This window comes from Meleagris gallopavo, chromosome 5 (assembly GCF_905368555.1).
Source record: "Meleagris gallopavo chromosome 5, MGAL_WU_HG_1.1, whole genome shotgun sequence".
Classification (NCBI taxonomy): Eukaryota; Metazoa; Chordata; class Aves; order Galliformes; family Phasianidae; genus Meleagris; species Meleagris gallopavo.
Window position 1 is genome coordinate 18,537,422 of NC_139408.1, and position 15,815 is coordinate 18,553,236.

Genomic DNA, 15,815 nt, shown 5'->3' on the forward strand with positions numbered 1-15,815 from the left:
TCATTGTGATGAGTTGTGAGAACAAAATACAAGGACAAAAAAATATTCCACACCAATGAATGCATGACAAGGGGTGCTCTGACAGTGAACTTCAACTTGCACATAATTAAGAGCGTGTGCAGCTTTTTCAGAGGTCTTTATATGAATGCAGAGGAGCAAAAGCACATTATATTTATATTCTAATAGCTTCTATAGAGCCAAATACCACTCCACAGTTAAACACACAACTTCTGCTTACACCTACAACAGGTCTTGAGCACAGATGCTGAATGGCCCATGTCTCTAAATGTTTCAGCTCTTTGCTATTTCTAAGCTCACCATACCTGAGAACCCCTGAGAGTTCCTCCAAACCCTGCACAGGGCCCACTTTGTGGGTACAGCCTCACAGGGCCCACCTGGCTCAGCTTTGCTATAGAACATTGTTAGTAGTAGAGAAGCGTTCACCAGAGTCTCAAAATTGCAGAGTATTAACAAGCACCTTTAAAAACACAAGGTGATTATTGTGACTGCAATTTCTTCTGATAGGATGAATAAGCTATAGTATGTTGACAGAACACCATCTTTCTAATGCAGATGCCATGTACTCTTAGAAACTTTTCTGACAGAGATTTATATGAATCATTACTTTGCAAAAGAGAGAAAGACAGAAGTATATTCAATGCATTGGTCTAAATCCTATAACTCTAGCTTTTTCTTCATCAGTCCAAACCCTGGCCAAATTCTAGTAACCTTAACCAGGAATTTGGCTTAGTAATAATTTCAGGATTTAGCCATTCTCTGACATACGACATGCTTGGAAGACACACTTCATGCCACTGACGGTTACATTCAAAACTTCCCAATTACTTAGTGTAATATACTCACAATTTGTTTACAGAGCATTATCAAGTACCCAGTCATGACATCCTTGCTTCAGTAGTATCTTATTTGAGTTGCTCCTTCCCCATGAAGACTCCCTCTGACATCAGTGGAGTAGGGTGAACAGTAAGGTGCTACCTACTTTGATTAAGAATGACATAATTGAGCCCATGGTGCTCAGTATTTTGAACAACTGTTATGGATTTAGGAATTATCACTCCTGCAATAATACTGCCTTGTGTTATGTGATGCACTGTGGTCACAATAAAATGTGACCTAATAAAATGGGAGTGGCATCTGCCCTGGACAGCTGATAAAAATACATCGCATGCACATGCAAATCTAAGGTCTTAATGCCAAATATAAATTGTACTGGTCTAACAAAAGGTCCGGGATCATTTATTGACTTCCACATATTAATCTTGCCCCTGGATCTCAGTTCTGTTTGAAGTACAACTAGGCACAAAAATTCAGTGCTTCCCATGTCAGGAGCTTATTATTATTGTAACAAATAGAAAACTTTATGGACACTTTCAAAAGCTGTTTCAGCCATACAGTGCTAACTAGATCAATTATGCCACAAGAGTCACTGAATCACTAGAAGGCTTGTATGAAGTTATATTTTTCTGTAACTATTTGTGACCCTGAGTCCCTTTAGTGAGCCGTACTGGCATTATGATCTTTCCATTTTGCAGCATTTACATTCTCTGCGTCTTGAATAAACGGGAAGGCAGGTGAGAACACATCACACTGCATGGAGTATTCTTCAGCTGCATTGTCCAAACAGTAACACAAGGGAGACAGATGGTTATGGATCACTGTTTGGCAAAGACACTACATTGACTATATGAGATCTTTGCTAAGTTTCAGTTAAGAAATTAAGCAGAAACTGTAGATGTTAAAAAAAAAGAGAGAGAGACAGAGAGAGAGAGAGAGAAATCTTCCTTAATCGTGATATCTTTTACCAGAAGAAAGCTTCAGGATTTATTAAAGATGGAGCTGGGAATCTCTTCCCTTAGTTTTCACGTTTCCAAGGCTCTTCTTCAACATTGATGTCTGCAGATTTGCCATTGGTTGCCAGTGTTACCTGCAAGTAATTATCATCAACAACTGACTTAAAGGCCAAGGCACTTTGACAAGAAAAGTCATGACTTTTATAAGGAAGATCATGATATTTACAGGAACTAGATACACCATGTCTCATTATATATGTAAAATATATTTATTCAGAATTCACAACACTCACAAATAGTGAGATTCCTGTTAATTTTATATGCTGACAAGAAAAAACTAACAGTAGAAAAAATGCTTCCTATTTTCTTGGCCTTTATTGTAGTTTTGTTTTTAGTAACTGTTTCAGGTTATACTCCTATAGTTTATAAATTTTTTTCTGGATTATTTAAGCAACAGATTTCTTTGTTTGTTTGTTTGTTTTGATCTAGGAAGAACTACTTTTTTAGTAGAACTCCTTTACAGAGCAAGATAGCTGATGCAAGGATACAAAAAATGTACAAGGCCAGAATAATCATAGATATGTATCTATACAATCTCATCTACAATTACACCATCTTTAAAGAAAAGTTACGCTGTGATAGCATTGTTCATTGTATCACTACTTCTTACAGAGTAGTGAAACTTTATGACTATAGTCAGACCAAAAATCCACAGTAATGCTATTTTTGTCTCACACAAATTACAGCACATGACTCTTGCCCATAAAGATCTGTGCTATATTTCGTTTATTTTATAGTATGGTAGAAGACCTGCAGTAATCTACCAACTCACAGTGAACAGTGCCCAATAGATTGCATCTCAGAAAGAGGTATAAATAAACCCATGCTTCAATAAAGGTAGCTCCAGACAAATGACTTTTAAAAAATGAAGAAAAAAAAGGTAAAATGTTGGTTTAACTTTATAAAAATGATCTAGATCTTTATAACTGCGAGAGAACCTTTCTTTTAATGTCAAATGGATATTGACATTAAATGGATAATCTTTCCTAACTTACCTTGAAAATAACATCCTCAGCTTCAAATGAAAACTTAAAGACAGAGATGAAATTCCCCATGCTGGATAAACTGGATGCATGGAAGCATTGGGGCAGGGAAACATGACAAAATGCACTGATTTTGAAATGAAGTCAAGCTTTTTCTTAGATAATGAAAGGGGAAAACACGCAAGTACAGGAATGAACAGCTTATTCAGACATTAAAATCACATCAAGTCATTCATGTGAAATGTGATAATAAAAAAATACAAAAACATCATGCAGTAACATCCACTCTACCCCCATGTAAAGGTACACTACTTATTAAAAATGTACATTGACCATGCAAAATTATAAACTAGTAGTACAATACATGGAGTATACTACGGACTGTAAATAGAAAGCACATGCTAGCAGATTAGCTTTTTAAAACTCCGACCAGAGTTGCAGTGAACTTTTCACTCCACCAGTACATTTGACAGGATGAAGAGAAGTCATTTCAGATTTAACAAACAGCTATTTTGAATCCCCAAATCCTATACTCTTTTGCTTTTGATACTCTAACACTTAGGAACTGCAGACCACTTCAACATCCAAGTGCTTTGCAAATGTCAGGATATGTTCATAGCTTATAAACTGGACAGTAACACCACATCCTCTTAGCAGCTTGCAGACAGACAAGTGACCCACTTGAAGTCAGTCTTATGCCCTATCCAGTAAACCCTGGCTCTGTTCATGAATTTAAAAGTGCAAAGTGAAAGCCCATAAAACAATTAAAAAAAAAAAAAAAAAGGGCAAAATACTAAAGTTACTGGTCCCAGATTTTTACTAAAGAGCATACTTAGGATGTTATACTGCACCTTGAGTCCATGTCTTTGAGGTAAAACAATAACTCAACTGATGGGAATCAGAAGAGAAACTGAAGGAGAAAAAAAAGTACAGTAAATACTGTATCAAAGGGTGATTACTTTCTAGCTTGGCATGGATCTCTGAGAGATGGAAAGGAGTACTCAGCTCCATCAACCCGATTCAGAATGATCCATGCTAGCTGTATTTGTCTTAAACTCTCGGAAATTAGAATATTCTCCAACATAAGTAATTTTGAAAGAAATTAATCCAAAAAATCTTGAGATATTTCTTTTCAAGTAAATTCCTTCTTCTTTTGTTGTTTGTTGTATTTTGTTTGTTTTGTTTTCCTGAATTCAATATTACTTTGTCCACTAGAAATTTAGGTTTGGCCTGACGTTATCTAGAAGTAAGCATTTGAAAAAAAGGGTATTCTAAAGAACGCTTCCAGACAGGCCATAGACAGGTGAAAGCGCTAGAAGAGAACTTTATCTCCAATCTACATGGTGATCAGCTAAAGGACTTACTACAAGCATTCGCAGTTAGATACTGGCTCAGTTGCGGCATCTGAAAGATGCAAGAAAATCTTCTTGGATAAATGGCTGATGTAGGCTCACTGTGTCAAAGACAATGTAGAGGATCAGATTAGAGAAATAAATTAAAAATAATAATTATTTTTCAAAAGATTTTTAATTTCAAAAGAAATTAAAACTTCTAGCTTGTTACAGTTTCTTTCTCCTCCTTTTTATTTAAAAACTCTCTTGATTCTAAACTGCCCTGTCCTAGTGGTGGGTGCTTTGTAAACTTCTAGCCGTTAACCACCCCAGCTGTCTTCTCCTTTAACCGGTGGGGTTTCTCAAGCTCACTTTGCTCTGATCATGACATTATTATCTCTATTAATAATCCATGTTAGTTACAGCAAGGATTAGAAAGAAAATATGATGTTTGTGTCTTAATGATCCAGGGACGATGGAAGCAAAGCGTAAGCATGCTGTATGAGTGCAGGAGCATTCAGATGCTAAAGTGCATTCAATATGTCCATCTCTGAACAGCATATCATGGAAGGCAATCAGCAAACGACAACACCTGTATTTGGATTGCAGACACCCTTCATTTGAAGTTGGCAATTAAGTTCTCTGTTGCCAAAGAAAATTAGGTAAATGTCCACAGAAGGTGATGCCATATTTTCTGTGTCTTGGCATATTCCATAATACGCTGCGTCTTGCCTTTTGATATGTAAACAATGTACATGATTTTTCTCCTCAAACGACAACTTTTAAGAAGAGTGCAAAAATCATCTTTTGAACTGCTCAAACTCATTCTGGGGTTCATGGAGCTTGTTGTCACATTGTTATTTGCGGAACAATTTCAAGAATACATGCAGGTTAAAAAATAAAATAAAACAAAGCATGCACTGCTATATACATGTCTCAATATCCATAAATGTGAAAGGTACCTTGCACTCATCTACTATGACTGAGTTGTGAGCTGCAAAAACACACTGGTTTGAGTTGTTTTCCCTATGATTTTTCATGTCGTCATAGATAGACTGAGTCTTGGTCATTTCAATGTCTTCGTGCTCTTTATGATGAGAATCAATGCTGTCAAGTTCCGCCTTGGAAAGGTGGTAGACGATGCCAGCACCAAAAGAATCCCCCACTACATTGACTGATGTTCTCATCCGGTCCCTATAAAAGAAGCAAAAGGACGAGGCTGAATGGCATGAAAGGAAGAAAAAGTCAGGCCTGAAAGCCCTGTTAATGTTGCAGTTATTGCACTTATTTCAGAAGATTTATGGCATCTTTAGAATAGAAAGATGGTAACTTTCAAGTGAAATTGAAAAAACTTGCCTTTCCAGAGGACGTGTTCAGGCAGGAAGGATGTGCTAACTCCCATGGCCCAGCTGCTCATTCTCATGGGTTTTGGCAAAGAGTTTGCACAAGGACACAGCCAAACTGCAGAGCTGTGCTTTGCTGAGATCTCCCTGGCGCCTACTTCTGCAGCTGAAGGTTTCAGTGTCAGGGTGCCAGACTCACATCATTGCCCTCTGTTTAATCTGAATTTATCAGGGTACTTAACACAGTCAGAGAAAAGGATTTTGGATCTGATGAAGTGTGTGATTGCTGGAATGGATTAACAAACAAACTCTCCTCTTATTCTTAGTGAGAAAATTGCTGGGATGAAATACCTGAAATATCTTCATAAGATGGCTCAGGCCATCACAGCTCCTCTGCTGGCACCATCTTTACAGATGGTCATCTGTCAGATGGCAGCATGCCCGCCCACACTACCGTATGGCAGCACACAGTGGATGAGCCAGCCAAATACAGGTCACAGCCCACAAAATGATGAGCCTGTGACAGCACGTCAGTAGCAAGTGCCCCTCACTGCACAGGGTGCCAGCGGAGGCCCACGTGCTCCAATACAAAGAAGCATGTTCGTTGGCACTTCCCAGACAGGATGCCTTTCTCCTGTCTGCTATTGACAGCATGACTGTCAGATGTGAGGTCATGGCTGTGGATCTTCCCTCATTTCAGACTTCTGCCCAAAACCTCCCAAAAAAGGGAGATGTTCTTACAGAGAGCTGCAGGACTGAGCACTCCTGCTGTCTTTTCTACTGCAGATAGGATGCACTGCATGTTTTGAAATCATTTACACCTGCCACCTAGATGTGAAGAGCTAACAGTTCTGGTGTTATATCTGACCTGAAGAAGCTCCCCCCAGTTTTTTTTCTTCCATCAAATAAGAAGTCTAATAATCCCCCCTAAAACAGATAAACCAACAACATCCTTCCAGTTTTGCCTCACATGAATGCAAATGCTTTACAGATCTCACCCCATGCCTGTGAAAACCGTTTCAAACCTTGTCAGAGTGACAGAATAGGAAAAACTGACTTTCTAAAGAGTTACTTTTAATTAAGACCATCAAATATACTGAACCCTCCCATACAGTGCTCCAAGAACCTCTGCTTCATTTTTATTTCTATGAGTAGCATGAGATTTTGAAAGACGCCAGACAAGGGAGAGATAATATAAGCATTGCCAAAAAATGAGAAGAGAATACACAAATATAACTGAGGCATGATTCAATTTCTGAATGGGTCATTTGAGCAGATGTGTCAGCCCATATTCACATGTTACTAGCCAAGAGATTCTGTAATACAAACTGCATGCTCTTACAGAGCATTACTATACTAAGTGAGCTGATGTAGACCAGAAACTTTCTGACAAACAAACAGGCAAAGTCATAGCTGTCAGAAATGAACAGCAAAGTGCTTCTGACTTCCCTGGGGTCAGAGAACACCCAAGAAGAAGTAAGACTGAGTTTACTCTTTTGTTTAAAATAACCAACAAAATAATTCCAGCTTTTGGAACTTTGAAAACAAAATTAATATAGGAAAGTTGCAGTCTAGTCACCTGCCCAACATAACTACTTCTGTGTTCTTCTTAACAGACCCTGAGAGGAATAATGGAAAGGAAAGACAAAGTTCTCTCTCTCAAAAGCCAACTCAGCATCTGGTAAGAGTGTGCTTTGATATTGCTGCGATGTAATTCTGAAAAACCTGATAAGGATTAATGCCTAATTTCCATGAACCAGCATAAATATGAACTGGAAGCTTGCTAATATAGATCAGAAAGAAGAGGAACTGAATTAGGCAGGCCCTCTTGTTATTAATGTAATAGCACATATATAGTATGCTAATGTGCAAAAAAAAAAGGTTCTCCTGCTCTCTGAAAGTTTGAAAACCTTGTATATCAACCTCACTATATTTTAGAAACATTAAAATCTTAGCACACCTGCTAATACAGAGAGTTGGTGATATGTTTAGCATTTAGGCAATTATTTCTTAGCTGTTGTAGAAAAGAGCTCCTGTGTTTTTCATTTTAATTCAATTCATTTGATTCCCTACTCATAACACCCAGATATAGAATAGGTCTGAATGTTCTGAATTTGGATCTAAACTATGGAGCAAAGTCAGAACTCAAGCAGTCTTTTTCTGAGTTACTGAACAAAGATAGATGCGTAAAATACTGGATTGGCTGCCCAAACCATTTTTTCTAATTCTTCTTTCCTCACTGCAAAATATCACTGTATTTGAGGTTGTGCCATGATATTTGTTAAGCTTGTCAGTCTCACATTTGGAAAGAAGCCAGCTTTTAGCTGGAGCAAAAGAAGCTTGCTTCATTGCAGCTGTTGGCATATAATTGCTGTCCTATTAAATGTCACTGCTGCGTTGTGCTTAGTTTCAAACTGAGAAAACTGTGAGAGTTGTGAAATCTTGGGAAACTTGCCTGGTGAAAGAGCTCACTTTGTATGTATGTGTGGGAGGAGGAAAGGTTTAGCAACCTAATCTTTAGATATTGGAGAGACATGAGAAAAAATCGATACAGGAACCTTTTGGCTCCCATTTGAAGGAAAAACTGCCAAGCTTAAAGCCAGTCAAAAGTCAGTTGCACGATGACCAAATCTTGCAAGGTTGGTTTTGGTAGGACTGCAGTTTCAGATGATGGCAGTATTGTAAAATCAATTGATAGCTCCTTTCATCAGGAATACTGAAAAATTCATAGAGTAGGCCATTTCTGCAAAGTTTTCGTTAACTGGAATTCAACTGCTATAAATGGAACTATTCCAAAATATTTCTACTTGTTTCAGAAAAGTGGCTTTCATAATGCCTCAAAGATTTTCTTAACTTTCTCTTCTACATTCTGTTATAAATACTGCTGTAGTTTTATTTCATGATCTAAAGAAATGGAAGAAGGCAATGTTCGTAAGTAAAGAAAATATGTTTTTATGACATTTTGTTTCAGATATTCTTAGATAGGGTTTGTGTGTGCTGTGCCCAACAGACTGCTCAAAAGTTGGCTTGCGTGCCTTTCTTTATCATCTCCAACGTAAACAACATTATTTTTCATATCTCTTTAGACCTTGACACAACCACTGGAAGATGTAAAACAAAGCTGTTAGCCCTTGCCGTATGCTAATTAGCACAGTACCTTCACCAGCAAACTTTGCCATAACTTCACAGCAGTAGTGTCAGGACACTACAGCTTTTCATCTCATTTTTTGTCTCCTTTCCCTTTTTCCTCTGTCTTTCACTTCTGAGCCACTCTGAAGTTGCACAAGTGATTGTTAGGCCAGAAGGATCCAAAACCAAAGTTTTGTGCTGGAAGGTTCTTCTGATTGGCATTTATTTTGGAAAGATACCATAAAATGTTTCTTTCTGAATTACTTTCTCTCAGTCTTGCTTCCTATACTTACATTCAACACTTCTACATCTCCGCAGCAAGATGCTTTTACTTCTCTAAGCAGTGCTGGGTAAGCCAGAGGTAACGATACCTAAGCCTGAAAAGCAACACGTACTGCTGGATCATAACTGCTGGTAACTAATGGCTCTGAGGTTTGCTAGTGTGGGCAGAGCTTCTCAGTCCACAGGAATATTTTTAAATGACATTTCCCTAAAAAAACAAACAAACCATAGGCTTCTTTTGCACATCCTCCTACCAGCTGCAGAAACCTACCTATTTGCCCCACTTTGAGAGCCAGTAAAAACAGATTTAAAATGAGTATGCACCTCCCTTTGCTTCCTTCTTTCCAGATGCAGATGTCTACAACACTTTCCTGTTTTCAATCATGACCTCAGAAATATATTAAAACCCACAGAATATCACATTTTTCTCTATGCCAGCTGCACTCTGACTATTGAACCCTGCCCTACTTTGACATTCTGAGTCATGATATCATGATATTCAGTTATACAAAAAATATGTAAGTAATTTTTTCCTCTGCTTTGCCAAGCTGTAATTCTTTCATTTTTCCTTGAAACAGAATCCAGAGTTGTACACCATTCTTCACAACTCATAGTGAAAAGACAGGTAATAACAGATACACTATAGAAGAAATGTCAAAGAATTGACAAAGACCTTGAGTTCTTCTCAGTAAGCTAAGAGATAATTACAAGAAAATAATTTTCTGGTTTAGCTTAACATTCTCAACACTGCTGCTGCTTCTTGCATAGTTTTAGTAGTGTAACTGGGACTGAAAGTTTCACAAATGAGCAGCTGAGACTGCAAGCATAGGAGGAAATGCACAAATGGTATAGAATACTTACATCTCCTGGAACAATAGTAACATACGTCTTTACTACGTACAAGTATGCCAGGGGAGAGATGGCTGTTGATCATAATATGCTGTGCTGCTATCTGTGATAGGGAAGCATTATTAAGAAGACAAAAATGCATGATCCTTGGGCCCACGCTCATACAAGAAGATCCTTTGCTCACAGAAATGGACTTTATTAGCTCTGTAACAATTTCTACCACCTGAGAAGCTGCTTTCAGTGTTTCCTTTCTCATCAAATGGTCTGCGCCTATTTTCTCTTTTGCTTCAACTGGCAGGAGATTTTTGGAGTTCTCTAGGATCAACAACTGAAAAGCACTACAGAAAAGCAAGCATTCCCTTCATTCTTTTTCTGCATTGAGCAGTGAAGTCAGCACAACTTACAATAGCCAGTCAACAGCAACAAGCAAACTGATGTCCTGGGTAGGGAGACCCACTGCAGTCAGGATGAGAAGCATAGTGACGAGTCCAGCGCTGGGAATACTGGCAGCTCCAACACTTGCAAGAGTGGCAGTCAAACTGCAAAAACAAAAATCAAATGGAAGTAGCAGGAAGAGGAATATGAATTTTGTTGCTTGCTCGTGTCATCAGTAGGGAGGTATTATTCTTAGATGGTTCATTTATATTTATTCATGGTACCTAAAGAGTGAATTTTGAGGTAATGATTGAGAGAAAGTGGTTATTATCAGGTATAGGAGAACAGAAATCTTGGTATCCAAAACCTCCACAGTGCAAGACAGTGATGTACCAAGCCTAGATACAAAGTACTCTAGATAAAAATGCAAAATTTTTTCTGATAGGTTCATAAATCCAAAATTGTATTTGCCTTAGCCTCTTTTGTTTTCTGATGAAGGCCAATAAGTTGCATATCAGTGCTTCAAATACTGAACTCTGTAAAAACACAAAACAGACTGTAACAAATAGCATAATTGGACAATACTATGTAGAATGTAAAATAAATTTGTCAGAGAACCACCTAAAGGAAGAAAAAAAGGGGACGAGGGGAAGGAAAAGGAGAAAAAAAGAAATTGAAAAAAAAGAGAAAAAGAGGAAAAAAGAAGAAGGACCAAAGAAAGAAAAAAAGGGGGAAAAAAAGAAGAAAAAAAAGGGAAAATGAAAAAAAAAAAAAAAAGAGAATTATATGTCTTTTTAAGATTGAACACAGACTTAAATAACATGGTTGCAATTTTGTGGGTGTAGCCAACAAATCTGAAAGTGCTCCCAACACAGAAGTAGGAGAAGAAGGTCTCTGGGGGAAAATCTTTGGCTCTTAGTTGTTGAACTAATCTATGAGGATGCCAGCCTGATCTAGACCTGCCAGACGGCTGGGTTTGACTCGGACAGTCCAGACCATAGTGTGTTTATCAGGTGTCTGGGTTAGAGTGCAGCTTGGCCTTCCAAACCCGCAGACAGATTCCAGCAGGCAGGATGCTTCACACTGCCATCAGGCTCTGCATGTGGTGTCATCTCCTCAGGCATAGCCATCCTGAGTTGGTGAGAGAGCATTTCCAAGCTCTGCCAGGAGAGGCTCTTTGCTGGCCTTCTCATAGCAGTACGCACAGGGTTGCACGGGAAAGAAGCTGACACTGTTCAGTTCTGAACAGTCTGGCTTAGCCACCATTTCTGAGTTCACACTCTCCCAAAGATGATATAATCTGCACGATCAATATGAAGTAACTGTGACTAAGCAAAGACTAATAAGGTCATTGTGAATTTACATCCCAGTTATCTGAATATCCCCAGTATCACATCCTTGGTTTGGCGGGAAAAAGCTAGTAACTTCCCATTCATTAGTACTGGCAGCTGGAAGGATAGGGGTCTTATAGGATAGGCTCTTGTAACATTGGAGCAGAAATGTTCTGTTGTGTGAAGAGAACTAACAGTTTTCCTACGTAGTCCCAAGTTGCCTACTGCTTAATCAAACGTGAGTCATAGCTGACGACCACAGCCTTAACTGGTGCGAGCAGACAGAGCTAGAGCCAGTTCCTCAGAGGAGGGAGGAGGTGTAACTCAGATTTGGGCTTAGCTGGCTTTAATTGCCCTGATTGTAATTTGGTTTTTAGAAGTGGTATCTCTGAAATTACTGTTCTCATTTATCAGGCTAGACCTGAATTTATCATTTGTCTTCATTAGAAGCAGCACTGAATGTTTTAGAAACCTTGTTTTTACTATTTTAGGGGCTTGGGCAGGAGGTAAAGAAATGGAAAAACTGCTGCTAATACAGCTGGGTAAGGAACACAGAATTATATATCCTTATGCAGAAACTTCTTACATGTTAAAAGGGCTTAATAAAAGAAGGGTGGGTGGGTGAAAACTACAGGAAGAAGGCATACTTGGCAGCCTTCATTTGTGGTTTGCATTTTAACTACTCAAAATGTTACGCCTGGTGTCTTCATCAAGTTTTCCACTGTAAATTAACTAAAGCTGCAGCAGTCATAACTTTGCCTTTGTTTCTTATTAGTCACCGTATCTAATGGGTCTTAAAACTCCATTACAGTAAACCATCCTGAATCACTTTTACCCATTTTGAATGGGTACTTTCCTTTGTTCTTCCAGAGATAGTCCTTAATATGAAAAGCTGATATCAGAAGAATAGCATTCTGTGGGTTAGAGAGAAAAAGTCCGAGAGTACCTAGATCGTGCTGCAGGCAATCTCGCCCTCAAGATTTTTTTACACTGAGTCCATTCTTTTGTTGTTGTTCACAGAAACAAACAAACAAACAAACAAAAACCCCAAAGACATAGATAAATGTTTAGGAGTATTTTTCTCTTCCAATATATATATAAACTTATACGTTCTAGAAAGTTAATGCCCCATGTATCACTTGAGGCATTCCTCTATACTAAAAGGCACTGCACTGAACAAAAAAAAATGCAGTTTTCACAGAGCATCTTTAACAGCAATACTGTACAAACACCACTAGAATGCACTGAGGCTGCAAAAGATTAAAGATTAACGTCACTAGAAAGCCAGGACCTACATATATGCCATTCTTTTGCATACCATTACTAGAAATCTGTGGGTTTCACAGTGAATCTCACAGCCACTGAGAAGACAGACAGGTGAAAGCTTCACCTTTTACTGTCTGTAGAAACAAATCTTGCAGTAATTTTGAACTGACCTCACAGTAACTATCTGGCCTCCATCCAGCTCAATTCCGTTCATCTGTGCTATGAAAATGGCAGCCACAGCTTCATAAAGGGCAGTTCCATCCATGTTAATAGTTGCTCCAACAGGAAGAACAAACCTCGTTACACGCTTATCAATGCCTAGATTTTCCTCAAGACAGCGGAATGTGACAGGTAATGTTCCAGCACTGAAGGAGAGAAAGCAAATAAGTAAAGAAGATGTCATTTTAATATAATATATATATGAGGAAGCAAAGTCAGAAATTCTGCTCTTTGTTTACTTTCTGCTTCTGCTTTCAGCTGTGAATCAAGTTTTGGCCGTTGTTTCATTTAAATATACATTTAGCTGGAGATGGGACTGAGGCCAAGGCATGAACTTGACTTCAGGAAAGACAAGAGCTTGAGAGATTGCAGATGAAGCTTTCAGACTCATATATGAATTATTTCTTGCACTTTGCTTAAAGAGGCCAGTTCCTAGTATTTTCTGATTAACAGAATTACAAGCGAAGGGAAAAATCCAAATTTATTTGATTATAAATTTACTTTGAAGGGAGAAATCAGTGCTGCATTATTGAATTAAGGAAAAAAAAAAAGTAGGCAAATACATACAAAAACACATGCAGCTCCCAGACAGTGGAAGGCAGGAAAGAATATCAAACATGGTCGGAGTTTAAGAAGAGATGTGAAAGACAGCTGGAAGGGGGCACCTTGCACTGATCCGCAGTGTCTTGGCTCTGTGGGAATCAGTAAGGCTATTCTATTCACTTGTTCAAAATAAAACATCTTCATCTAAAAAATACTCTTGAAAACAGAACATACTCCTTCCCTGTATATGCAAATATCTTTTGCTTCACTTTCCTAGCACGTCTGCATGCCTCAGGCAAAGGACTTGCTGCAACAAGTATGAAACCCACACAGGAGCATGTTTTGTTTCCTCACTTTTCCGTATTATCTCTGAGGTCAAGTTCACCACTAAATGAAGTTGGTTGCTGCCTGAAAAGCCATTCTGAAAACAAACCTGACCTTGAGAAATGTGTTTTATTGGTGTCTCATACAGAAGCAGCTGAAGAACATCTGCAGTGGTTTGTTTGCTTTTCTTCAACTGAGTTGGCAGAATTTCTCAAAGGCCTTCACTATCACGTATCACTGATGCTGGTGTCATTGCCCCTACAAAAATACTAGTTTGCTTATAAAGGAGTAAAGACCCATCACATTTTCTCAGAAGAATACTTACAGTGTATTGTTTCTGGTGCCTTGTAATTTCAGAGTCTCTCCAACACTTAAATTTATCCATTACTACAGAGATGCTATTGATTTTGCTATTGATTTTTCTAACAGATGTTTTTAATAGATGCCAGCAAGCCATGCATACATAGTACCAATCATTTGTTTCCTAGAGTCTTCACAAATATATACTTGCATTTACGATTTATTTTAATTGAAGTTGATCAAATGTTTAATATTCTCTGTTTTTAGCCAAATTAGAGATAATTCATACTTTCTAAAAACAAAGTATTGCTCTTCCATATGTTACTGTAGAGGTTATATTTATAGCAGACGGATGAAATTATGGTGACTCATTAACCAATATTTGCACTTCACTTTTGAAGTCAGTTTCATCATCACTTTGCCTTTTACAGTAAAGGCACTCCCATATCTTATTAAAAGAGGAACAGAACAGAACGTAGTTCACTAACACACATTAAAACTGAGTCCAATAACTTTTTTTCTGAAATACAAATGCCACCTTACCTTTACTTTCACAGAACAGATCACCAGCACAAAGTGTGTATCAGCCATAGGTTAACAATGTCATAACATACCCTGGCTGGCTCAACAGGTAGAGATTAGATAAATATCTTCCCTCTCCAGTTCTGTCACCGTGAGCAAGGACACGTTAGCAGACCACAGAAGCAAAGTTTCTTTATTAAAAGAGCGCAGTAAATAGTCTCCTTCCATGGTTCCTCAGCCCAACCAAACCGAGAGCCTTATTAGGTCTCTGTGTATGGACTACACATGTATGGAGCAGCTTCCAAGCTTCCAGTGGTACCAGGTTAGACTTGAATAATGGTGACTGTTGTAACATGGTCATCTGTCTGTGGAGCTATGAACTGGTCCATAGCTGTCTGGCCAGTAATTCAAAACATAATACTGAGGTAAGTCCATAAGCAGAGTTTATTCTCTGCATTAACAATGCATAGGAGTCTAATATATTCAGTTTTTTGTGTTTTGTTTTGCTTTTTTTTTTTTTTTAACTGGAGTCACCTTGCTCAGTCAAATTGGATGAAAGAATAAAATGAGGGCATTATAGTAACTCATTGTCACTGCTTGGGAACCAGATTCTGTTCAAGCCTAATATGTTGTGAGCTCCCAGAATCTCTCGTGTGTCCTCCACAGAAGAGAAGGAAAGGGGCTTGGATGCACTGAAATCTTCACTGAGATCAGCAGATATACAGAAATCCTATGGCATCTCCGCAGATCTCTACTACCATTATAACTCAATACAAGAAGCAGCTGGTAGCCATCTGAGACTTTTATCCATTTCTTTCATTTCTCTCCTGAAGCCTTGGACTATTTTTTCCCTCAGGGCAATGAGACTAGCCTTAACACGCTTTTAAAAGGCAAGTAAATAGTATAATCAGTTTCCCAACTGATGAAACAAGGACAGAGGTAACAATGCATACAAGTCATTTGGCCTATGTGAGAAAAGAAAACTAAAAGAGTGTCTCCCAACTCTCCTCAGTGGGCTGCACAATCTCTGTAAAAATCCCCAGTTTGTGTTGTAACCCACTTCTTCCAAGAAGGCTGGATTTTTTAAAAAAGTTTTTATTCAGTGGCATAAAATGAAGGTCAGAACAGCAGATGTATGACCTTAAAG

At 38.4% G+C, this 15,815-nt stretch overlaps 1 protein-coding gene across 6 annotated transcripts in view; it reads right to left on the minus strand.

Moving 5' to 3' along the window:
• The window catches only part of SLC1A2 (solute carrier family 1 member 2), a 77,167-nt gene continuing 61,352 nt past the window's right edge, over positions 1-15,815 (minus strand). For 5 of the 6 annotated variants that reach the window (XM_085224577.1, XM_085224572.1, XM_085224573.1 and 2 more), the window contains 4 exons: positions 12,931-13,125; positions 10,193-10,327; positions 5,148-5,379; positions 1-1,945 (listed from right to left, as the gene is read on the minus strand). In XM_085224577.1, the coding sequence (XP_085080703.1) occupies positions 1,874-1,945; positions 5,148-5,379; positions 10,193-10,327; positions 12,931-13,125 (634 nt within the window). In that variant the 3' untranslated portion in view covers positions 1-1,873. The remainder of the gene's footprint in view (positions 1,946-5,147; positions 5,380-10,192; positions 10,328-12,930; positions 13,126-15,815) is intronic. The other variant, XM_085224576.1, reaches the window with a different exon arrangement.